The sequence below is a fragment of the Prenolepis imparis genome, unplaced genomic scaffold (assembly GCF_030444845.1).
Source record: "Prenolepis imparis isolate NDT839.2.m4 unplaced genomic scaffold, iyPreImpa1.0 SCAF_11, whole genome shotgun sequence".
Classification (NCBI taxonomy): Eukaryota; Metazoa; Arthropoda; class Insecta; order Hymenoptera; family Formicidae; genus Prenolepis; species Prenolepis imparis.
Window position 1 is genome coordinate 690695 of NW_028141169.1, and position 11558 is coordinate 702252.

Genomic DNA, 11558 nt, shown 5'->3' on the forward strand with positions numbered 1-11558 from the left:
TACCTGTAAATAATATATAGTGTAAAAAAATAAATAACAAGTGTGTAATGCACGCTTTACAAAATTTTAGTAAGTATAATTGTACAAGAAAAACTTGAAAATAAAATAAGTTGTTTTTATGTTTATTAATATCGATTCACATTTTTTGTACACAATCGGTACGTATTTCTTTACATTATATATTATTGAGAATTATTAACTGCTGTATTTTCTAATTTTATAAACTACGAGCGGATAAGCTTTGCGCGTTATCATTTACTACTTTCATTTTCCGGCGTTATTCATATTTTTCGGTAGACCCAACAGCGAATTTATAAGTTCGGTATTGCGTTTAGAATGATAAAATCGCGGAGTTGCCAACATCAATCTGGCCAGTTGCAATTCGCTATCCTGAAATAAAAAAATATCAAACACATTATCAAATGTATGAGAATTTTGAATGCTGAATGACTACACTACTATTATTCGATTTCTTTCGTAAATCATGTTGCACACTATTTAAAATAATTTTTTTTTTTAGTCCAATGTAAATCAATTCTGTTTGTACGAAGCGCTTAATATACTTTATTAGTTTTGAAATATGAAATATTATGTATAAGTATATATAAATATTATAATAGATATTTTTTAATTTTTCATCTCGGCTCGATTTAGACAGATACTTACCAATCCTCTACCATAAGGAAGGTTCAATCCTAGAAAATTTCTATCAGCATCCTCGATTACGCTCAATGCTTGTCCACAAATGATTCCGACTATAATAGCGATAGCGATGACGTAGTTAGCCATTGATGCTGTCTCGAGAAGAGCAGAGTGATATGTAGAATACATTCTTAACACGCACTGTCATTAAATTGCAACACAATTTTATAATATATTATAGACAAATTTAATAATTATTCATTTATTCGATAGAAGCTGTTAACATATAATAATAATGTTTAATAATATGATGCAAACAAATAAAAAGAACTATTCCATGTGACTGCGATCATAAACAGAATAGAAAATTTCACGTCGCATAAAACGCGAAATACGTCTCGATTTTTTGTCACATAATTTAATTCACTAATTATACTTACAATTATCGCTAATCTGCAGTAGCTGTCGATTGTGCAAATGTATCGCGATGCAAACACGATGTGCATCCATAATCCGGAGACATTGTTCTTTTATATACCAACCACTACCCTTCGTCAAAATCTGCTTCTGACAGATAAAAGTGTAGGTGTAGGTTGATAATAATTCTGCGAACGACAGATGTTATTCTTCCTAGAAGGGAAATTCTTCGGAAAAAATTCTTGCTTCGTTTCTTTGTTTATTAAATTAAGTAAAAATTCTCAGCCACACGAAGCATCCCGCGAATCCTTGTTTGATTACCTAAAAGATTACCAAAAAGTATTAGTTCCATGTGGAAGTTATATGCTTTTTTTTATATTCTTTTATATATAAAATATATATATATATAATTATATACATATATATTCTATATTTTAACATTAACTAACGGTTGTAATGTTTTATATAACGTTTGTGTGACGAAATCCGAAATGCAACCTCGTGCTGACAGTTAATTATTAATTCCGCTTATTCCTCATAAAATGCAGACACGCGACAAAAATAAGAGACAGCTCAATATGTTACACACGATTATTGTGTTACTATTATAATTTTATAAAGGTAATATGAAATATTGTATTTTTATTACAATTATGTCATTTCCCTCTTCTAAACAAACAACAAAAACGTATGAGTAAAATACGCATATATATCCAAAATACACTTTTAATTATATATTATATCTACTTTTCTTGAGATTTAAGAACTCATACTATAAAAGATTATATTTATTATTATCAAAAGCTTTTAATGAACTGAAGCATCAGCTCGTCATTCATTTATTGTTAGAAAAGTCAGCAAAAATAATTAGCAATTCGTCATCTAATCCCCCCCCCCCCGTTCCCTTACATATTTAAGAGTTTAAAATATTAAATTATATAAAAATTTTTTAATTTTTTTTTATTATATAAAAATTTAATTATATAAAAATTTTTTATTTTAGATGTTTTGAGAATATTCTCTGAAAATTTTCAGTCAAAATTTGTTGCAAAATGACGAGATACAATATAATAATGCTTATATGGACTAAATGCACGTGTGTCACGATTTGCTTATTAATTCTTTTGTGTTTGTTCATTTTAATATTATTCATTTTCTACTATATTAAATGCGCTATATCTTAATATTATGAACATATATTCAATTAATATATTTTGCACTTTAATTTTTTTTTTTTGGCTTAAAATGATGGTTTTTATATTATCTCTTAAAACAAAATAAATCTGCCTCTCTTTCTCTCTATTTTAATTTTTGTTTTATCTACATCCTCATTATTTCTTTTGTCTATTCTTTATTTTTTTTTTACTTTTTTGTTTTTTCGATGAAATCTATATAAAGAAGATAAAAATCTAAACTTGATATTAATATTGAAAAAGACATTTTCATCAAGTTTTACTCTGTCATAATGATTATCGTAATTTGTATTCACGATAATCTTTAATCAATAAACGATCAAGAAACGTTAGGCATAATCTGCACGTATAAAGAGAGTATACGTCATTCTGTCCACACATGATATTCATCATCTTAGCCCACAATTACCATATTAATTGTATCTCATAAAAATTAATGTTATCATGTGAAAAATGAAAAATATTAATGTGTACGTATGAGTGTGTTATTTATATATATGCGTTTCCAGCTATACCGTGATTTCATAAAGATAGTGTGAAAATATTTACTATAATTATGCCAATTTATAATAAAATATTTAATATTATAACCAGTGCCATAACTATAGCCTGCACCCGGTGCAAGTTCAACATTTTGCGTCCTCTTTTTCCCCTCCTAATATTTATATAATAAAAAAATTAAACTTCTAAATAAAAAAAATATATTTATTTGCTTGCAAATAAATATATTTTTTCACACATTTTTTAAAGAATTTTTTCATCTGTCAAACTCAATTTTTTTATTTTATCGTCTTGACTATGCGTGTTTCCCCTGAATCTTGCGCCGGATGCGAGGGCACACTCTAGTTACGGCACCGAAGATATTTGGTAAAAATTTTGTATTTTGATGTAAACTTTGTAATTTACAAAAATATTAATTTTCAGTTTCTTATTGTTGTCTGAGCAGCTATAGCTGCGTCCTGCGGGTAAAGTCTCGCTAATGTTTTATTTGGTACATAATGCGTGTTTTCGAACTTATAAAAATAGCGACCTATTTCGCTATTGTCGATCCATTTCGGTGTTAATGTTAGAGCGTCTAAAATAAAAAATAGCAAGAATAATAAACAATAAATAAATAAATAATAAATAAATTTATGATAACTAAAATTTAAGATAATAAATGACAACCAAATGATAAATGAAACAAAATAAATAAAATAATAACTAAAATAAATAACTAAAGTATAAATAACTAAAGTAAAATAAATAAATAAATAAAAAAGGTAAAATAAAATAAAATAAACGTATTTTATATTGTGTACAAAAAGAGATGAGAATATAAAGAAATATAATTTTAAATAAAGATATATCTATAATGATATTTATACCTTCTCCCACGTAACATATTTTATTATTTTCAGTAAGAATTACGTAATTTGTTTGTTGCTTTCTAAAATCAAAATTATTGCAGTGATTCAACGGCACTACGCATTGCGTACAAATGTACGACGAATGTAGCACATAAGGGCTCGACATAATGAACATAATATGTATATCTACAGGTCGGTGCCATCCGATTATCACACCGGCACAACTATCTATAGATTGATTATGTGTTACAATCATTCCTATTGCAAATTTTACGTCCTCTGATCTTGTTAATTGCTCTGTTTTGTTAAAGCAAAGTCTGATCTGGAAAGTGTAATATCAGATTTTAATTAATCTTTCTTGTCAATTAATTCTATAGACTTTTCAAGCGAGTTACATTACAGCTAGTTATAAATTATAGATAATTATAATTTATATATGTACGTATTATTGGAGAGAAATCTCATAGAGATTTTGTTTGTTATTATTGTATATTAACATGTGGCATGTATAATGTTAACATACCTTACGGCTTACCAAACCAAAGAGCCTAGATTCAGGCAAAATTTTAATGTCGAAAAGATTATTTTGGTTTATCAAATTCACAATTATTTCTTTCATCTCCTTCCATATCTAAAAAAGAGAATTAAACATGACATGAGCAAATATTAAATATAAACGGAGCTCTAATTACGAATGAAAAAAAAATGAGAGATTATATATATAATTCATTCTGACAATATATGAAGCAAGTTTTATTGACTCATATCTTTGCCAAAGTTACAAGTTTATTAATTAGTGTTAAAATTAATAAAAATCATATATATGAATAATTGCTAACCCGTGCAGCTGTTATTTCAATGATGTTACTATCATTATAATGCAGTCGCCAGAACTGGAGTTGGTTGTCAAAACAATTAGGGAATATTTTAGAATTGTTTATGTTAAAACATCTTGCTTTTTCTAAACTATCTACAGCACTGTGGACAATAAAACTTATAATATATATATGTGTGTGTTAAATAATCCCAAATATAATAATACTATATACTTACTGTTTTGGTTTCCAAAATATACAGTAGGTAATAGGTATAGTGAAGGAGCGATATTGAAGACCTATTACATCGCAACGTAAACCAAGTCTCCTGGCCACGCTGTGATATATTATTAATAGAATTATTTGATGGCCACATTTATTTTCCAAAACCTGTGTCAGAAATTATGATACAGAAATTAATTAGAGCGAGAGTATTTTTAACAAACGTATGACCACATACTCACAGTATAATTGTGATTGCATAATGTAATATATTATATATACTCTACAATAACGTACATAATCTATACACATGTATTTCAAATTTGCGTCTCTTGAGTTGCTTGGCCGAAAGTTTAATTTGTCAAATATATATTTGTCGAGTATATTCATAATCTTTAGACCTTCTTCTTCGTTCCAATGATTATCGTCGATATTGTTATTTTGCCAAAAGGAAACATTTTCAGCGAACGTCGAAAATATCGAATGGTTGGGATATTTTTCTCTAACGCAATTCAATACCTCTAGTGCGATATTATCTAACGATCCTTTTATATCGGAGTAAAATATATCCTTTTCGGATTGAACAGATTGTGCGACAATAGTAGCAGCCCGTTCCAAAAGTTGCTCTCTGTCAGATCGTTTTACAAATCTATTCATCTTATTTTCCATCGAACGTTCCCTCATATAATGAAAGAGTTTTTTATTGTAATATCTTTTGGTTAAATCGCAACCAGTTCTTCTGAAAAATTTACATACTAATTATGCAATAAAAGTATATTAATCTATAAAGTTAATAATAATACTGTAATATATATATATATATATATATATATATATATATATATATATATATTGAGAATCCTACCGTGGAGATTGTTTAAACAAGTTTTTCATCTCATCAGTGAAGATATAATATTTTATGATATTTTCAGGTTTTTCAATTATATTATGCAAGTTCATGTTTAAATATGTATCTAAATGAAATATATCTTCGAATAGTATAAAATTATCGATAGTCTTATTGTCATAAGTATTGATTGACTTATCACAATCATTTTTATGAATCATTTGAGATATAAGGCTCCGTAATTCTCTTACACAATTTATGCCTGTTTCCATAAAATTTAAACTTTTTTCATCCTTTTTTTCGTTCTCTTGAGAATCCTTCTGTGCAATTTCCTTAGACTGCTTGTCATAAGTTTTCTTGGCAGAAGGCCATCTGAAATTGAAACAAAAAATATTTGAATAAACTTTTAAAAATTACTAAACACAGTGCTATTGAACACACAGTAATGATATTTCAGAGCAATACATTTTTTAAAATGCATAATATTCAAATTATCAATCAAAATATCAATTTTTGTGTGTTAATGCAGCAAATAAAAAATATATAATCTTTAATTTTAAATTATAAATAAATTTTACACTAAAACTATACAATAACTAAATACAATGAACAAAGCTTCTTTTCATCTATTTATTTTATTATATTATATTTTTAATAATTTTTATTTTTATATAAAATATGCAATGCTCGATAGGTTCATGAAAAAACATTTACGAAAAATTCACGAACAAAGAAATACCTCTGAGAAAACTTTTTTTCCAAAAACTTATCATAGTTGGCTGCAAACATGAAACGCTTGCACACACATCTGAAATTAATGATATCCTCAATGCTGATATCATTGTAGCCGAGAATGGTGACTATCACCTCGTTAGGTAAGCTTATTATCGTTATAGCCATTATGAAAAAATTCAATAAAACACTAGAAAATAATATAAATTAAAGTGTTGAAACAAACTATTCGCATATAATTAATATAATTTCCTGCTTTTGAAAACACATTAAATTGCAGAAAACACAACACGTGTTCGACGTAACACTACATGTACAGACGTTGTCCACACTCTGTCCACTCTTATATTCTGAAATCTTTGCCTGAAAACTGGAAAATTTTCCTGGGATTTCTCCCTCCATAATAATACACGTGTTACGTTGTCACGTGATGTGTCCTGCGTAGAAAAGAAAAACGAAACTTAGAAATTCTACTATTTCATTTCCATTCTACATATGCGCCTTTAATAAAATAGAAAAAGACAGAGGATTACAGAATAACACTATACTAAAGAAAAAGAATGCTTCGCGATTATTGAAACTCTGTCAGAGTTTAGAAACTCTTTCCAGTTTGAACTTTCAATCTTAAAATTCTTACACAGAATATATTAAAAATTCTAAAAAGATTTAAATTTTTTAAACAAAGTATATATTTGTAACTTAAATGTTTTCTCAAAAGTAGATTTGTCTTAGAAAACCTTTTTTTTGTTTCGGAAACAATACAATTTCTTTGAATCACGAAGAGTCCCTCAGGTAGTTCCTGTGTGAAAGAGTTTCAAAGAAGTATTATTGTTAAAAAAAAATTCTTTGAAGAGAAAACAAAAGCATACGCCTGCCTTTTGTATTGTATATCTGTGGTATTATAATAAAAGGGATAAGCGGAAAAGGGGAGGGAATAAAATAATTTTAACTTCTGTCGACTTTTCTTAATTTATATACAATAATGTAAAAATAATAATTTATTTTTTCAGACCCACTAAAATGTTGCTTGTTATTTATAAAAATTGAACAATTGATAAATAAATTAGAATTTAAAAAATTTAATTTTTTAGAAACAATTTTATCTTGTTCTTATATGTGACTTTAAATAATGGGTACAATGACGCGAAAGGCCAAGCTAGACGTTTCAAATTCACTTAATTCACTTAATTCACTTAGTGCGACATTTTACTTTTAAAACACAGTAAAATGCTTATGCGTAAATGAAATAATCAACATTCGGTATATGCATTTATGCATTTCATTGATTAATATATTTATCTAATGCTTGTTGATATTTTATCATTTTAATTCTTTTTTTTTCTTATCTTTCTTTGTTACGAATTTAGCGTATTTATAATAATAGCAAAAGATAAAGTAGAAAAAATAAAAATAAAAATAGACTAAAATATTTTATTTATACGACTGAAAGATACAATAATAATTAATTAAACATTAGAACAGAAACAATTATTTATAAATATAATATAAAATTAAATTAAATTAAAGGCAAAACAAGAATCATAATAATTATTTAAAATCAAGGAACATTTAATACTATATATAAATTGAATAAAATTAAATATATTGCATTGAAAGATATTTCACTTTATTTTATTGTATATGTCATTTGTGCGTATATGTGTGCGTTAGTTTAAAGATTACATTATACAAGATATCTGGTAATATCTGCAACACCGTTCTACCAAAACACTTATCGTGTTTTGGTAGAACGGACTGAACCGTGTAGAAAAGTTCTCTCTCGTTTTGCAATCTTCTTAATAAATTAATGAAAAATTAATTCAAAAAAATCGGCCAATCCGCAGCTCACTGTTTGCTCCGTTTATCAAGAAGGAGAGCTATCATTAAGGAAAAGCTACGAGCATCACGAGCACCTGTCTCGTACTCGTTGTGAATGCGAGTCTCGTCAGGGTCAGTATCATATTTAATCTTGCGAGATGCTTTCCGCGCGAGGAGATCCGACTTCGCGAAGGTTGCGCGGTTCTCGCTCTCGATTCTCGGCCCCGGTGTGTCCTTTTTTCAAGATACTCGGGAAGATATGTATATATATATACATATATATATATATATATATATATATATATATATATATATATGAATGAGTAATACAGACAGCCGCTGATTTATATATATATATATATATATATAAATCAGCGGCTGTCTGTATTACTCATTCTCAGACAACCGCGCGAGACATGTGTCAATGGACGACGAATGGGTGAGATTGTCGCGACATTGTCATTCTTCGAGAAAACTAAAAGAGAAATAAATCGCTTAGCTACTCGTGGGTTGGGGGAGGGAAGGGAAACAAAGCCTATCGGAAGATGTAGTTTAACATTGTACATGCAAACAAATTAAAAATGAAAACATGAATTTCTCAAAGTATAATAATGTTATAAATATTGATTAGATGATTTCTTTCTTTTCTATAATTTATTATATAGAAAATATCGATAAAATTATATATATATATTTCTTCGAAAATATATGTCTCTAATACATTTAATAAGTCTAGTAAAAGTATTTTTTGGCCCAGCATGTTAAATGCGGGAGATGAAAAGGAATTAATGTATATTGTGTGCGAGGTAGACTAATGCACGTTATTATTTTCTTTCTCTCGTTTCGGCGAGAAATCAAAGAAATAGAATAAGAAATCAAAGAAGAAGAAATAGAAAAGAGAGCAAAGCGAACGGTGGAGCGAGATGAGGAGGAAGAGGGACGGATACAGCGGTGCCTAAATCTCCGACTGTTCCCTGGGATGGGCGTTGAGGTCACTAACCGGCAGCCATAAAAGCGGCTTGGGGACCGGTAGCATGGCCTTGACTCTGTCTTAAGACCCTTCGAAGACTAACGGCAGGAGTTGTCGATCAAGACAGCGAAAGAATTAACCATCTTCGACGCCTTCGCGGCGATTTTCTCCCCGCGATGGAGTAGCTCGTAGACGAATGATGTAAAGGAACCGCTTTTGGAATTGATCGATTACGATTTATATTATGCGAAATTCCTTCCAGCGAGAGAAATCAGTCATTTATGAATGAGGCGTCAAAAAAAAAAGAAAAGGGAAAAAAGTGCGTAATAGTATTTTTTTAATTAAAAAAGTTTGCGTACGATGACTTTCTGATCGTTGTGTGAAATAAATCCTCTTCCCCCCATTAATTTGAAAGAAATTGATAACGGCGTGTCACATGTTTTTACTCATAATCTTATTACCATGAATCATCTCTCTAATTATCGACGGATCTCATTATCTGTTTCGTAATGCCTGAGTGCTTTTTCAGTTCTTTCGGATGATTAACGCGACGTTTTACATTCGCCACGATTGCTCATCTTTACATCTTCGGCAACCTGTTTGATTCGCCGCCAGAAGCCGTTCAGAGAATATTATCATGTTATTCAGAGACATATAGATGTATATATATGTATATAAATAAATTTTAATTCTATAATTAGTGTATTCAGTTTCGAAAAAGAGAGAGAGAAAGAGTATATATATTTCATATAGTCTCTATTATCGTGAGAAATCCATTAGAGAGTTAATCTGTCCTTTATGTATTAATAGCGTTTCCGTGTAACAATTTGTTACAACATTTGCAAAAAATCACGAGATAACTCTATTTTATGAGGGATGCACTAATGGCTGTGATGGGCCGATTAACAAACACGTTGCTATATGATATAACGCAATCTCTCTTTCTCAAATTTATGACAATAAACAACAGTGCTGCATAATATTCGTTCTACCGTTTTATTGAAAAGAAAAAAAATATAAATCTGCGCGGATATAAATCCTGCGACAGTATTTATAAATGCGCGATATATTAATGAGATGGAAAAAAAACAGCGATTTTATACTTCGACGTTAATCGATAATTAGTTATAAGTAATAAATTTTTGAAGAAATAAATAATCATAATCTTGTAGAACGTCCGTAAAATCAAAAAGAACCTCGAGCGAGTTTGCTTATCGACAAATAATCCACTGCTGATTTATCAGCGATTTATAGTCTTTAACTTCGATGTATGCTATTACAGCTATTATTATGGATATTTGAATTAAAAAGACCGAGAGAGAAAGAGAGAGAGAGAAACAGAGAATAGGGAGCTCATTTGTATCCCCACAATCGGCACATCGATCGTGTTTCGCCTGCGGTAAGGTCCATTAACGACCTATGGCGATTACAGGTTTTTATTTATTTTTCTTCTTTATTCTTTCTTTTTTGCGTGGGCCCGTGACGCACAAAATTGATATTCGCAATTTTAACGTTATTCCGCCTTGCTACGAAGTGGCATTGAACTCGACGCAACATTTTAAGCGCCACATATATATACACTCCGCAAAATAATTAAAGGATCAAAAAAATTGTCTAAAAAATAAGCAAATTTTAAATAGCTGTAACTTCCCATACAGCATCAAAACATGTCTAAAATCGGGACATAAGACATCTTTAAGACGTCTTTAATACGTCTTTAAGATATTTTATGACATGTCTAAAAGACATCTTAAAGACGTCTTATGTCCCGATTTTAGACATGTTTTGGTTTTGATGCTGTATGGGTTTGTTTCAAAAAATAAGAATTTAAATTTTAAAAAAGGGTTTCAAAGCTTGTGAAATCTCTACTTTCGAAAGGTCACAGCTGTTTTTCAATTTCTTTAATTCTGGTATTTTTTATATACAGAAAACGACGAACTTAACGAAATGGAAAACTTTAAAGTTACAACTATTCAAAATTTGCCTATTTTTTAGACCATTTTTTTTTATCCCTTAATTATTTTGCGGAATGTATAATCTTGGGTCTATTAATCGCACTTGAGACGCACGGAATTTTAAAGGCGTCAAGAATCGAGCGTCTCTCTCCGCTTTAAAAACATGTATTCGGTAATGCAATTAACCGGGAACCGCTACGCTCGAAATTTGAATACTTGTCTAACTCTTTCGGAGATCTTTGTTCTCCTGCTGAGTGTTACTTTTGAACGTTCTTCAACTTACTGTCGAATGTATTGATGATCAGAGGCCGCTTGCCTTCACACTTTATTACAGCTCGCAACGGTACTATTCGGTCGAAGATACTTCATCAGATTTTCTCTTCTCTCTATCTTCTTCCCTGTTATATATTTTAAGAAAAGTGTCAATGATCCTTGAACCTCCCCTTCCTTCTAAAAACAGTTTCGATTCGATTGATTTTTAATTAATCGCGTAAGTTGCTTGTTTAAAATAATGTTTATTATTTATTAATACTTTTTTGTTATATTTCTTATTGTATTGCTTATTGTAATTAAACTAATAATTATGTAAGATTGTTTT

At 29.3% G+C, this 11558-nt stretch overlaps 2 protein-coding genes and 1 long non-coding RNA gene across 4 annotated transcripts in view; all 3 read right to left on the minus strand.

The window, feature by feature from the left end:
- Nucleotides 1-43: 43 nt before the first annotated feature.
- Pdf (Pigment-dispersing factor) lies at nt 44-1670 on the minus strand. Of its 2 annotated transcripts, none has more exons than XM_083049692.1 (3): nt 1083-1670; nt 667-843; nt 44-390 (listed from the first exon to the last, which is right to left on the minus strand). In XM_083049692.1, exons 1-3 carry the CDS (start codon nt 1146-1148, stop codon nt 265-267), a joined length of 369 nt encoding a protein of 122 aa, XP_082905818.1. In that variant the 5' UTR covers nt 1149-1670; the 3' UTR covers nt 44-264. The 2 variants fall into 2 exon arrangements, with proteins under 2 accessions (XP_082905818.1, XP_082905819.1); XM_083049693.1 differs by having other exon boundaries at nt 116-390; nt 667-794; nt 1083-1415.
- A 718-nt stretch (nt 1671-2388) lies between these two features.
- LOC145942709 (F-box only protein 21-like) lies at nt 2389-6292 on the minus strand (the record flags this gene model as incomplete). The annotated part of the gene is made up of 8 exons (XM_083049679.1): nt 2389-3327; nt 3620-3923; nt 4125-4232; nt 4441-4579; nt 4655-4806; nt 4936-5377; nt 5504-5857; nt 6225-6292. Coding segments are annotated over 8 exons (1722 nt in total), but the record flags the coding sequence as incomplete, so codon positions are not given.
- Nucleotides 6293-6301: 9 nt separating this feature from the next.
- The window catches only part of LOC145942721 (uncharacterized), a 31634-nt gene continuing 26377 nt past the window's right edge, over nt 6302-11558 (minus strand). Inside the window, exon 4 of the long non-coding RNA XR_014426409.1 lies at nt 6302-6407. This is a non-coding gene — a long non-coding RNA (uncharacterized LOC145942721). The remainder of the gene's footprint in view (nt 6408-11558) is intronic.